This window comes from Haliotis cracherodii, unplaced genomic scaffold, assembly GCF_022045235.1.
Source record: "Haliotis cracherodii isolate W230 unplaced genomic scaffold, xgHalCrac1.p SCAF_10, whole genome shotgun sequence".
NCBI classification, from domain to species: domain Eukaryota; kingdom Metazoa; phylum Mollusca; class Gastropoda; order Lepetellida; family Haliotidae; genus Haliotis; species Haliotis cracherodii.
The window spans coordinates 14,522,487-14,537,099 of record NW_027266265.1 but is presented as its reverse complement, the minus strand read 5'-3'; the positions used below and the strand labels follow the sequence as shown (position 1 = coordinate 14,537,099).

The 14,613-nt window shown below is 43.8% G+C and overlaps 1 protein-coding gene across 2 annotated transcripts; it reads left to right on the top strand.

Annotated features, from left to right (window-relative positions):
* The first annotated feature begins 2,057 nt into the window (after positions 1–2,057).
* On the top strand, positions 2,058–11,655 carry LOC139447130 (alpha-protein kinase 1-like). Of its 2 annotated transcripts, none has more exons than XM_071228318.1 (9): positions 2,058–2,216; positions 2,562–2,627; positions 3,916–4,127; positions 5,347–5,608; positions 5,856–5,942; positions 6,696–6,967; positions 7,600–9,118; positions 9,470–9,629; positions 10,339–11,655. In XM_071228318.1, the coding sequence occupies exons 2-9, from the start codon at positions 2,576–2,578 to the stop codon at positions 10,895–10,897; spliced, it is 3,123 nt and encodes a 1,040-aa protein (XP_071084419.1). In that variant the 5' UTR covers positions 2,058–2,216; positions 2,562–2,575; the 3' UTR covers positions 10,898–11,655. The 2 variants fall into 2 exon arrangements, with proteins under 2 accessions (XP_071084419.1, XP_071084410.1); XM_071228309.1 differs by having other exon boundaries at positions 2,541–2,627.
* The last annotated feature ends 2,958 nt before the right edge of the window (positions 11,656–14,613 follow it).

The following is a 14,613-nucleotide window of genomic DNA, read 5'->3' as shown; positions in this document are numbered from 1 at the left end:
ATTTCAAGTAATAAATTCCCGTCTAGTTCGTGTATGTATGTATTTACGAGATTAAACAAATTTCGATTAACAAATTTATGTAACCAATTATACCACGCGTAAACGGTTGTCAGTGACCCGATGAACTGCAGGTTGACGGTCACTGGTTTCAGATAAATCAGTCATATTGGCATGGTCAGGACTCGATAATAACAGATATTTGATAGACTAACATCTAGTCTCTGAAATAAACATATCGTACAGAAAAAAACATAGTTGTTAAATTATCTTAATAAAAATTTGATAAAAAGGAGACCAGAGACTCTCTTCATTTTCAGATACTGCAGAAATCTAGACTTGCCAAACATTATTGACTTGCATGGGCTGTATTTGATATATTTGTATCAGGGTCTGTAAGACAGACTAAGATTTATCAGTTTGATCTTCAGTGACATACTAGTATTTGGAATATCACCGAAATTTATTTGCATCAATCATATTCACTTAATTCGTAAAGAAATTGTACCTCATCGCTGTATAAATGAAAAAAATTACAAACAGAATAAACACCCTTTCGACAGCAGGGTTTCAACAGATATTTTTGAAAATTAGGTTCGTATCAGAAATACCCAGATAGATTCCTTGAAATAGGTCACAATACGAGCTTCTAGTATGCGGTCACACGGGTAATACCCTAACGATCTAAAAAAATATATTTGTTGGTTTTGATATATTTTAGTGTTGCGGTCGAATGCCAGGAGCTTTCCAAATATCTATAACACATGGTATGGTTTTCAAAAGGGGTCTTATGACCAGCACCTAATGGACTATTGTCGGAAATAACGTTGCCCGGTTTGGACGTGAAGAGGATATTCTATATTTAGTTGTAGATTTTATTTACGTAGAGCAGATTAAACGTTCTTTACGAAATTATACAGCATATGTGATTGCACCTCCCCCCTTACCACCAGGGACGCCAAAAAGGGCTTCAACAGAAATTGTACCTAACTGGGGAATCGAACTCGACGGGCGAACGACTTAATTAACCACAAAGCTACAAATCGCCCCTTTCAACTGACAAGACACCTCCGGTTATCTCCCCTCTCCCTTAGACACTGGACAAGGCAAAAGTTCTCTTGGATAAACAACTTCTTTATCGCAAACGAGGCGACGTTTCGATGTAGACTGTAACAAGATTCACTCACATCACTTACTAGATAAAGGTGTTACATGTGAGATACCATGCACCGCATACTGAGTCCGAGGCGACCAGGTCTCGTTTTATCCCTTTAATGCCGAGAGTCAGCCATGGAAACAACAAGTACCATCTATTGGTATGACGCTGTAGGGGTTCGAACACATTAAAGATGAGACTATTTCAGGTATACCGCGGCCTTTTACAGTTATACCACGACCGGTGTCAGCGTGTCGGAGGAAAGACATAAGTCTCGAAGACATTTACGAGTGTGACGAACGCAACGAACAGGATCGTTAACGTTGCCCTGATAGACAAAGGAATATAATATGGACATATGTATAATTCGAACCAGCGATCAGCGGATCCTGACTTGGCTAAGGGATGCAACTCTGCAGGGTGAATAGCAGTGCCTTAAACAACACCCATCCTCGGCAATCCAGTGCATTGCATATTCAGTTTGTTATCGTTATTGAAATAGGACGGATAATTATGTATATCAGACTTGGTAATCGAGGATGAACTACACCGAAACCTAAATTGCACTCAGTGGCTTGTTTTGTATATTTTGTTTAGCTGACAACTGTAACTATTTTTCTGCAATATTGTTAAGTGGTCTCTGATATTTTCCTTAGCGTGTTTGCAAGTTAAACTTTATTGTTCTAGTTATTTGAAACTATTACACCAATGTCGGAATATAGGCTTGTGACATGCCAGTTCGGATACTTCACAATTTCAGGTTGATCGGAGGAGGTCTTTCGATAAACCTGCTCTTTAAACTAGTTGTTGTCTGGTAGCATATAGGTCACGTGACAATACGGGGAATCCCCAAGTCCTGAACTGATGAAACGAAAGCTGACGCACGCGCATAGCCGACCAAAAGGAATGAATGATTGCAAAGTTTAGCTATGACGTCATTGTACACGTAATCAGAACAATTATAATTAGTTGAAAACTAATTACAACAATGAAACCAACAAGAACTATCACTGACGGCTTTGGTCAAGCACCGATTCACTGAGTCTACTGCCAGTTCAATCAAGTAAGTAGGCGTGGTTATACCAGTGAAATGAAGCGGGGCGGGGCGTGTGTATCGATCGACTCACGTCGCCATGCTGGTAATATCAAATTTTAAAGGCGTATTGTCAAAATTCAAATTAAAAATATAAGTCAATCACTGTTATGTCGTAACCATTTGTAAAGTTCATGTAATGATAATAATAATACAATATGTGTAATATGTACCGAAGTGCAGCCTGAATATCGGCGACACTGATTGTAAATGATAGATTGTCGATGTTACTGTGACCTGACCTCGAGGGATATCAGTAATCCTTGCTTCAAAACATTTTTTTTCCAATTCTAGTATCCATGCTCTCTTGAACAGGGCCACTATTCAAGATGTCAGACAACGTGTTGAAATACTTTGGTCTGCAGCCAATTACCGATGAAGGTAAACAAGTTTAAATGTATTTTATATATGTTCGCCGTAGACCTATCTAATTCAAACACAACAATTTGTTTGTACTTTTATGACTGTTCCTAAACAAAGTAAGCAGTGAATGTCTGTGTACGCAGTAATCTTATCGTTTTACACTTGTATTTTTTCACCCCATTTATATAAATGTGTTGTTCTTGAATCTTTCTTTAGCATCACCACGCGTCTAGTTTCTCCATCTCTTAGGAACACAGATACGTGCCTTATAAGAGAAATCTAGATATGGATTGTTTTCACCCGCGATGGATTTTCCTGCAAATTAATTAATCGTACACCGACGGCCTGGATTGTGGCTCATAATCTCAATCGCTGGATTGCTGGATCCAGATTCCATTATTAACAATATTGCTAGATGCGACGTTAAACAACAAACAAACAAATCTATTTTCTAACTCGGGTAGTCGTGTCGGATGGGTCCTGAGTTGGACCCGGGTACCCACAGGACAACCCGGATCCATGGTTTAATGACAAAAATTATCTAAAACTCTATGGTTACACTATAAGTCACTAAGGTTCCCATTTCTTTCTGACTATGCACCCATTCCTTCTGACTTTTATATGTCTAAATAAAGATACAATTTCATGCACTAAACTTCAGTGTCTGCATGACCAGATTGTTTTACACGTATATCTAAATACATGTACCTATCTGTAGATTTCTACAGTGGGTACCCGGGTAGGGTCGGGTAATAGGGAGGTGGGTACCCGGGTAGTAAATTTGGACTCGTCCCAGCGCTACTATTTTCCCATGTGAGAGGACCCGTGAAGATTCCGGGCTAGACTAGGTCTCCAGCAGCCCATGCTTGCCGTAAAAGGTGACTATGCTTGTCGTAAAAGGCGACTAACGGGATCGGGTGGTCAGGCTCGCTGACTTGGTTAATGCATGTCATCGATCCCAATTGCGTGGATCGATGCTCATGACATTAATCACTGGATTGTCTGGTCCAGACTCGATTATTTACAGACCGCCGTCATATAGCTGGAATATTGCTGAGTGCGGCGTTAAACAACAAACCAACCAACCCATGTGAGAGTTGCCTTTTTAAACCGGGGGACATTACTCGAATATTTACAGACTATCGTCATATAGCTGGAATAGTGTGGCGTAAAACAACAAACAAATAAACAATAGCGGGATGTGAAGGAATTAACGGGCTAAACGTTTGGCCACCCGGTGTAAAAGTTCATTCAAAAGGTAAAATGCCGTTACCACATCTATTGACACGTGACTCATGGTTTGCAGGAATCCAGGCGGTCATCTATGGACCCTCTGTGCCCACCACAGCAACAGAAAGACTACAACAGTGGCTAGCTCTTCTTCCACCGACTATACGAAAACTGATTGATGACGCTGGGAAACAGAAGCGCCCTTTTCTACCGCCGGACGCCACCCCTGAAATGATGACAGCTCCAAACGATAAAATCTCATCAATGAACCAGATGGAAGTTTTGTATGTGAGTAAATAATCAATAAACAATATATTCGAGGTATTCTTAGCATAAATTGGTGAGGTGAAATGGGGTTTAATGTCGCGTCGAAGACGTGCATGCATGTGTGTGTGTGGCTGCTTGTACTAATCCGGACTGATGCCGATTTACAGTGCTAGCACACTGAGATACCATGCCGCAGTTTAACATGAATGCCCCACTCAGACACAGTATACTGACTCCTTGACAGACCAGTCCTTGTTTTAGCCCCTTTTAATGCCGAGCGCCAGGCAGGGTAACAACAAGTGCCATCTTTTAACGTCTTTTGGTATGACGCGGCCGGGGATCGAACCCCGGACCTTCCGCTCTCCGGGCGGACGCTCTACCACTAGACCACGGAGGCGGTCTAGCATAAATTGAGAACACTTTATTGACACAACTGCACCTGCAGTAAAACATGTCAACACATGGTTTAAATTTTCTTTTTATGTGTTTCAAACCTGAACATTAACGTTATCTGAGAACATTCCTGTTGTTTCAAACTTGGCTCCTTGAGAAACACTAGGCGATCGTTCAGTATCCGCTGATCGTGGGTTCGAATTCAAGATTCGCCACGACTGTGATCCTCAGTCAGCACGTGCGGATCCAGGATTTCTAAAAGGAAGGGGTCCAAAATATCAAAATACTCCCCCAGATTAATTTACTGCCTACAAAATACTACATTTGGTGGGGTTTTTTAAAAGGGGAGGGGGGGGGAGGGGGAGAGAAGTCCGGCCCCCTCGACACACCCCACACACCTCACCACCCCTCTGATCAGCAGAATATACGCATGTTCTTGGGTTTCATCATTGTTGTAGACGTCCACGACCCTCCTCATAATGGGACCCCTCCTTCATGTAACTGGTACGTCCTGATATAGCGAATGGGTGAGTTGGGTTTGTTTCAGGTATATCACGGCGTTCGGGATAAGTCTCAAGTGATGTAGGCCTTACACTTGTTCTACTTTGGTGAATTCATGAACACAGGTATGGTGCTGACATACTATGAAACATAATCCGGCCGAACCGGGATTTGAGCCAACGATCATAGGTTTCTGGCACGCCCGAGGGACGCAGCTCTGCACAGTTGATTGCGACCACTTAGACGACTGTGCCACCCGTGTTCCTCCGCCGTGTTATAACTGAAATAACGTTCAAAGCAGTGTTAATCTTCAACTTTCACGCATGATTTCACCGTATATTCACAGAGGTGCATCGACCTGGCCATAAAAGCGAGAGATTTCAAGATGGCCGCCTGTATTGCCTTTACCGTGGACCGGGCGTCCTATTGGTCTGGGACGTCCAAACCTCTGCTGCAAGTTGTGGAATTTATAAAAGAAAAATGTCCAGAAGTGTCCATCGCTCCCCAGATCCAAGTGAGGAAAGCCCGTTTGTTGAAGGACGAGGGGGATCTCCATGGTGCTATCCAGGTCCTCAACCAAGTACTCATTAGACCCCAGGGGAATCCAGGTAGATCGCTGTCTGGTTTCGATTCGATCACTAGTATTTACAGGCCGCCGTCCTATAGCTGAACGGCTGCTTAGTGGGCATTACACACCCTGAATATACACACCCTGTCAGTACATATAGCCAAGAAGCCCTTCTCTGCTTTGCAATTTCAATTCTCAACACAAAAATAAGGCTAATCGTTCTTGTACTGTCACATATCTGAGCCCGACTCCTGTCCATTACGACTGAAGTGTGTGTATGCTTGTAGGGGAATGGAGGTACGCCGACGAGGATCAGTATGTCACCACAAAGGCAGAGGTCATCAAGATTAAGGGCAATATAATGCACAATCTGGGTGAGTTATCTGTATGTTAAACAACTGGCCCATCAGGTTAAATGGTAGACTGACATTAAGTCCCAGAAAAACGTTCTATTTTTTACAAAAATATATCTAAAAAATATATATAATAAAAATCCAAATGGAGCCTGGAACAGTCGGCTGAGGCAATCTGGACTTGCCAAATCATTCCAGACCTGAGTTGGGCTGCTTTTTAATTATTTTTTTCTTTAGGGTCTGTGAGACAGACTAGTAAAATGACGTCACCGAAATTGAATGTTTTTATAGAAGTCAAAATGTATTAAACTAGGAATTGGACGTTCAAAACGGAGATCTGGATGAAGACGAAGTACCCTCTTCCCTTTACGTGTCAAAGCCAAATATTTGGGAACCATTTTAGCCAAATGTTACCATCACCCTTTTGATAAACGTATTTGTGCACGGTATGTACACACTCCATGTGTAATGGCTACAGCAGGAAAAGATCCAGAATACCATGCACATATGTGCAGTGTGGGGAGACTGTGTAGGATGTTTCAACCACCAACACAATCCTGAGATGCTTACGTGTACTTTACTCGGCATCATTGTCCGTGCTATTCCCCCTGATCGGGTTTATCGGTTTGTCAGCACCATACCCGTGGTCGTGTGTTTCACCAAATTGGTAAACGTCCAATACCTGCATTCCTCCCAAATCAAGCTGACACGCCGTGATATAACTGGCATACTGTTCAAAGCGGCGTTAAACCCAACTCTTAAGTTTCTTTGCAGGAATGATGAAAGAAGCCGTGGAACCTCTGTTACAATCAATCCAGTTGTTTGCCTCCCTGGGAGAACCGGACGACAAGGGTATAGCTTCGTGTCTGGGGTTGCTCACAAGATGTATTGGGAAGTTGTCACTCAACGACTACGAACAAGTCCGGCAAAGATTTCCCAAGGACTTTGAGTCCCATCATCCCTGCCACCAGTCCTACTTGACCGGCATTGAAGCTGTCCGCTACATACAAAATATTCACGAGAGTCTGTACCGCTCAAAACATCAGGTACTGAACTGAACCTTTATTTACACCCAGGCCGCTATCAGCGGCATCAGAGGTACAAAATTATGTCAACAACAAAATACACATTAATTTACTTTTCAATAATTCACGATTAGGAACATCAAGAAAAGTGTCCAAATTCTGTAAAATCCTCATGCCATTGTTTAAACGTAACTCTCCCTCTTATTCAACTGCACATATATTGCTACCCTTGTGAATCTGTAAACATGCATGCATGCTCGGGAAAGATGTCTTTTGTATCAATATATATCTTTATAAAAGAGGTGTTTGGAATCACATGCTTCTAAAACCCCAATATGACAAATAAGAAGGTATAAACAATGCATGCCTTTGATTTGGAGACCTTACCCTTACGACTAAGCTCACATAACGTCTGTTGGTCTTATAAATTCATAATGCCAATGCCATGTATTTTGGGGGAATTTACGCCTGTTACACATTTACACAGTTTGTTGAAATGTTGTCTGGCAATGAAATGGAAAAAATACTTTGTGGTTTGTTTTTACTATTGCTATTGTTATTGTCATTTTCTTTGGCATTATTATTCTCATTTTTATTTCTCATTCACATTGTTCTTTTCACTGTGATTATATACGTTCTTCGTGTTATTTCAGCTGGATGCGGATGTATCACTGTTGAAGTATGCCATATTGAGACCTTCTGTCCAAGAGGAATACAAGTTGTTTCAGACAGTCCTGAAGGAGATGAAGTCCTGCTTGAGTGCCCACAAGACCATTTCAGCACTGAGGAGTTTGGAACAGTTCCATGAGTTTGTTCGCGCTCTATTCATGATAAGCCTTACGTTGTCACTCACTCCGATTCAGCAGGACCGAGACCTGGCCGAGTACCTGCAGCAACTGAGCATGGAGTTATACCTGCATCTGTGTAGCCATCAAGTCGCCGGCCAGGCTGCCCAGCTGGACCATACATCAAGGACAGTGAAGATTATGAACTTGTCTCTAACGATCCTTGATCTACCTGAGCTTGAAGGGAAGGTAGAAGAGAAAGAGAGCATGGATAGGCAACAGAATGGGGAGAAAGCTAAAAGAGAAGATGGCTTTCAGAAAGAAAAAGATGGATTTCTGGGAGGAGCGTCATCTCAGAAAGGAGGGATTTCTCAGGAAGGAGGGGGGTCTCAGGAAGGTGGGAAGTCTCAGGAAAGAGGGGCCTCTCAGGGAAGAATGGGGTCTCAAGGAGGAGGGGCGTCTCTGAAACTGGGAGGAGATAAGGCCCAGGAACTAGATGGGGATAGGTCGCTCACAAAGCAAGGAATGTGCTCTCTAGAAAGACAACATGAATGGACAGAACCAGAAGCTTCACACTGCAAACCAAATGAAGCAGAAACTATTCCGCCTTGTTTGGGAAGAGCGGAAACAGAGCCTTCAATGGGATCATCATTCAGTACCCACAACCCAGAAGACACGGATATCCTAAGAGCAACAGATGAATCTGTTCCGAAAACCAGGCGAAGGAAGGAAACTCCCCTAAAAGCATGGACCTACAGCTTCCAACAGGAAAGAACATCCCTCGGCAATGAAGAGACGACTCAAGGCTGTTACACCTATCCCCAGATGACACCACGTAGAGTTGGGGATCTCAAGAAGCAGTGGCAGGTATATAAACATAAATGTGTAGGTCTTCCTGTGGATCCAGCATTTTTCTCCTCCCCGGTGCCATGTAAAAGCGCCCAGGACCTGGATGAGGCATCATCCCCACCGACGGGCAAAGATCTCCTCGTGAATCTATCAGAACCGTATGTGAACCAAACTATAGAAAGCAGAGAAAGTACTGGACAGAGAAAACAGATAACCAAAGAGAATAATTTGGTAGACCAGGATGCAACAACAAAATCAAGCGAAACATCTGAATATGTTCACAGTGTGTTCCTCCACCCACATGACATTCCCAATCAGCCAATGAGAAGCGAGGATGATAGGAAGAAAAGGCAGTTGAATGAGAATACTGATGTTCCTGAGTTACAGCCCCTTGTTGACCTTTCAAGGACAACATTGACAGATTCTCTTGTAGAAATGGATCTTGGCGAGAGTATCACAACGGATGACCCTGCAGAGTATCTAAGCAACTGGCGTCCACCACTGCCACAGCCGGAATCTCACGCGGATAAGCTTCGAAGTAAGTAGTGTCTTTTGTTTTCTAAATATCAAAGTGAAAAATTAAAAATAACGTCAAACGTTTACATTCATGTAAAAGTGGGAATTGCCCTCGTGAGAGGTTATAAAAAAATTGTCAGCGTAACTGAAATTACATTTACACTGAGAGGTTCATATGATTTTGTACTAACTGATGCAAAATTAACCTTAGTTTCATCTATTTAAAATTTGAAATGTTAGTAGAATTGTTTCAAAACGTTTGAAAGACTTATTCATTCTGCGAAAAAGTTCCTGTCGTTGTTGAATCTCCGTAACATTAGTTGTTATCCTACCATCACACAAGTTCACATGTTCATGGAGACGATTTGTTCAGGATCATTCCTGTTGACGTACAACCCCGCCACTGGTGACTGGACAGCACAGAGTACTCTGGTATATATTGGGAAGAAGCTAGATCTGGCAGAGGGGAAGAGAGGGCACTGTCGAGATGCCTACCACGTGCAGTTCCTGCACCAAGACGAACCCAGAGGACGGTAGGCCACTCCTGATCTTCCTTGAAGCAAGGGGCATCTTCCGAGGCAGGAGATTTAGCTGACTTTAAAAGTGGAAACTGGACCTTTGTAGTCAGTTAACACCCTTGCCTCGGGAGAATGTCCATGGGATGGACCATTTAGTATTCTAGGGATGGACTGAAAGGGTTTTCAGTCAGCTCTTTGAACAATATGCTCAAACCTATTTAGGAGAATTTTGCTGGCTACAAAATATTTGTATTAAACATTTTGGGGAACAGAATATTTTTGATAAAAACAGGAAACCCCCTCCCCCTAAAAATCAAATGGCTGCCCCTACTATGTAGGTATAGTTAAACATTCCAACTTCGTAATCTGATACATGTGAAGGCGAATGATACACACCGCCGATAAAAAGAGATTATGTGTTTGCTGACAAAATTCAAATTGATTCCCGCGAGAGAATGAGGCCTGACTGTTATTTCAAACAACTTTGCTTTGTTTCAGATATGTGGGCAAACGGAACAGGTCTTCGCGGCATCACTGCAGGATTCCCGCGAGAGAATGAGCCCCGACTGTTTATCAATATGCACATTTCAAACAACTTTGCTTTGTTTCAGATATGTGGGCAAACGGAACAGGTCTTCGCGCCATCACTGCAGGATTCCCGCGAGAGAATGAGGCCCGACTGTTTATCAATATGCACATTTCAAACAACTTTGCTGTGTTTCAGATATGTGGGCAAACGGTACAGGTCTTCGCGGCATCACTCTGTAACACGCTACATGCAGGATGTGGTATGTCAGATGATGGCTGGCCACTATGTCCTCAAGTTCAACGAAGCCCTGCAGAACTACAAGCGGGACATCCAGGTGCAGTTCCTGCCTGCTGCCCACCTGCAGTTGCTGACCCCGGACGGACGTCTCGAGGACTGCATCAACGTGGAGCCGTACCTCCACGGCGACTTCATCAAGCTCACCAACAACCTGGCCTTCTCTAACAAGAGGGAGCATCGCGGCGAGGAGCTGGCCACGGCCTTGACCCACTTCTCCTTCTGCGAGTCCCAGGGCACACTGATGATCGTGGACATCCAGGGGTGGCTGGGAAGTGAGGACAGTGGTGTCATCTACCTCACCGACCCACAGTTCCACACAAGCGGCATGGAGAAATTTAGTCCTTATGATCATCAGGAGAAAGGCATGGATAAATTCTGGTTAGAGGTCCACCCTGTATGCAATGACATGTGTAAGGCTGTCGGCCTGAGTCGACCTGACCAGTCGATATCAGAGTGAGTGAGTGAGTGAGTGAGTTGGGTTTAAGGCTCCTTTTAACAGTATTATATACTCACCGCCAAAAGAAAAGCGAATATTGGTTAATATGTGAAGAAATACTCATATTCAAGAGATATAAGATTGGTTTGATGCACAAACGAACATAAATGTATGTTGTGTGAACCGACGCTCATGACCGGATCACATGTGACGTCATAGATCCATGACTCGAGATGAACCGTTTGTCTAGTGCAGGATTAGCGTGGAATATTTGGAAATCACGTGCAGCAATTCGTGATAAGAATATAGACATTCTGTGGTAACACTTGACTGATAGTTAGCTTCGTCATCACATTGGACACATTGGAACACATTGGAACACACTGGAAACATCTCTTCTTAACGTACATACTTCTCTATATGTTTCTATGCTTCGCGTTTCTTTTGGCGATGAGTATATCACGGTGTGTGTGCTTAATGTGCTCGTGCCCCCGTTTACATCAGATGTTCAAGGGACGGGAAAATACATGTTCCATACTAATACCTGTACGGACCCTTCAAACACTTTTTGTGTTTAAGTTTATATTTATCAAATGACCATTGAGTATTTTGTTTAGTTTGAGTAACAGTCAATGACCAGCTCATGTTTACAGTTTCGACAATGATTCATTCATGGCCTGCGACCATTATATATTCAATGGACATAAAATTTTAGCATTTCTGTTAGTATCGTTTGGGTTACTCCACTGTAAATCGACAATGACATACTATCTCGTGTAACTGACAAAAATCAGAAAAAACATTTGCCTAAAACAGAAAAGAAGAATTTGTCTAACATCTGTAACATTGTCCTACTATTTAAGTATATAGGTCACTGAAACTGCAATGTTGTATTACTCTTTATATCTATATATTTACATTCTCAATTGTCAAAAGTATATCGTGGCGCCTAGTGGTTAAAGCGTTCGCTCGTCACGCCGAAGACACGGGTTCGAATCCCGACATGGGTACAATGTGTGAAGCCCTTTTCTGGTGTCCCCCGCCGTGATATTGCTGGAATATTGCTAAAAGCGGCGTAAAATCATACTCAGGCATTCATAAGTCGATACATACTGAACTGGCTTTGTGTGTGTGTTTGAACTGATTTTACAATATGTATGTTTAGCTTGATATTGGCAATATATATTATTTTCTTAGCTAATAAACTGTGATCTATGTTTTCCTCCAGTTTTGTTGTGCTATTAACCAAAAGGGAGGCAACTCCTTGGATCCTTTTAGCGATTGAATCAAACATGAACGGTGGGGGTAGAACGGCGACACAGCGTACAAAGGGAAACAACTCTTCATTAACACCTGGAAGGGAATCCCAGAACACAACACTACTATCGGTTCGCTCCAGCCTTATCCTTGATGTAAATATGTACAGTCCGTTGCAATGTTTGTTTTCTAAATCTGCAGCAAAGCTGTGACAATCTTAAAAGGAGGGACTTTACGTTACACAGATAACACCCAACATATGACTATGTTTGTTTGTTTGTGTGTTGTTTAACGCCGCACTTAGCAATATTCCAGCTATATGCCGGCGGTGCTAGAAATTAGGGCTGGGACGGGTAACTCGGGTACCCGGGTCGGGTGGGTACTGAGTACATTTTACCAGGGCTACGGTCAAGCTATTCCCAATCGGACACCCAAGTCTTGAGACATATAGCGGGTATCCGGGTAGGGTCGGGTAATAGCGTGGTGGGTACCCGGGTAGTAAATTCGGACTCGTCCCAGCCCTACTAGAAATATGTAGTTTGGGCGATGAAAGTGTCGTGGAGACATTGGTCCTCGATCTCTCAATTATTTCCTCTGCATGCTTTCACTTGACGCGCGGCACGAGTGACCAATTAGCCTGAGGCGCCACAATTCCCTGTGCAGAGTTGCGTCCCCTGGACACGCCTATACCTATCATTACGGGTTCGAATCCCGGTTTGCCTCGATTATGTTTCAAGGTTTGTCACACTATACCCCATCTTCCGGAAGCAAGAGAGTTAACTGACCATAAAAGTCCACTTTTCACAGTCAGTTAACTCCCTTGCCTCGGAAAGATGACATTGCCTGCAGGTTTCAACGAAGTGCTTTCCTGCTACATTAAGAGGGGGCATGGGTGGCCCAGTCGTCTCAGGCGCCGTGATTCGCTGTGCAGAGTTGCGTCCCTTGGGCACACCAGAAACCTATGATTGTGGGTTCGAATCCCGGTTCGCCCCGATTGTGTTTGTAGGTTTGTCATCACCATACCCGTGCTCGTGGGTTTCACCGAAGTGGTAAACGTCTGAGACCTGCATCACTTCGGGCTTCCCTCCCACATTAAGCTGACACGCCGTGATATAACTAGAATAATGTTAAAAGCGGCGTTAAACCCAACTCACTCACTCACTCCTACATTAACTGACAGTCCGTGATATAACTTGAATACTGTTCAGAGAGGCGTTAAACCCAACTCACTCTCTGTTACTATGGCATGAGCTCTACAAAACGGTTTTGATATCATCAAAGACACATCCTTGGTCTTTCTGCCTCGTCCCGATATAAAGTTAATGTTTAAAGAACGCCGTCATATAGCTAAAATATTGCTGGGTGCGGCGTTAAACAGCAAACAAACAAACAACAAAGAAAAGAGAAACAGTATCGGCGTCTTTGTATTAGTTGTTACAAACAGAAACATTCACTGTTTATATGAGACGCACTGTGAACCTGCCCTTCCACACCCTCCATCTACCCGAGGCTGTATCACGTACTGTACCTGCCCTTTCACACCCTCCATCTACCTGACTCTGTATCACGTAGTGTACCTGCCCTTTCACACCCTCCATCTACCCGAGGCTGTATCACGTAGTGTACCTGCCCTTTCACACCCTCCATCTACCCGAGGCTGTATCACGTAGTGTACCTGCCCTTTCACACCCTCCATCTACCTGACTGTATCACGTTGTGTACCTGCCCTTTCACACCCTCCATCTATCCGAGGCTGTATCACGTAGTGTACCTGCCCTTTCACACCCTCCATCTACCTGACTCTGTATCACGTAGTGTACCTTCCCTTTCACACGCTCCATCTACCCGAGGCTGTATCACATTGTGTACCTGCCCTTTCACACCCTCAATCTGCCTGACTCTGTATCACGTAGTGTACCTGCCCTTTCACACCCTCCATCTACCCGAGGCTGTATCACATTGTGTACCTGCCCTTTCACACCCTCCATCTACCCGACGCTATACCACGTAGTGTACCTGCCCTTTCAAACCCTCCATCTACCCGATGCTGTATCACATAGTGTACCTGCCCTTTCACACCCTCCATCTACCCGAGGCTGTATCACGTAGTGTACCTGCCCTTTCACACCCTCCATCTACCCGACGCTGTATCACATTGTGTACCTGCCCTTTCACACCCTCCATCTACCCGAGGCTATACCACGTAGTGTACCTGCCCTTTCACACCCTCCATCTACCCGAGGCTGTATCACATTGTGTACCTGCCCTTTCACACCCTCCATCTACCCGAGGCTGTATCACATTGTGTACCTGCCCTTTCACACCCTCCATCTACCCGAGGCTGTATCACATAGTGTACCTGCCCTTTCACACCCTCAATCTGCCTGACTCTGTATCACGTTGTGTACCTGCCCTTTCACACCCTCCATCTACCCGAGGCTGTATCACGTAGTGTACCTGCCCTTTCACACCCTCCATCT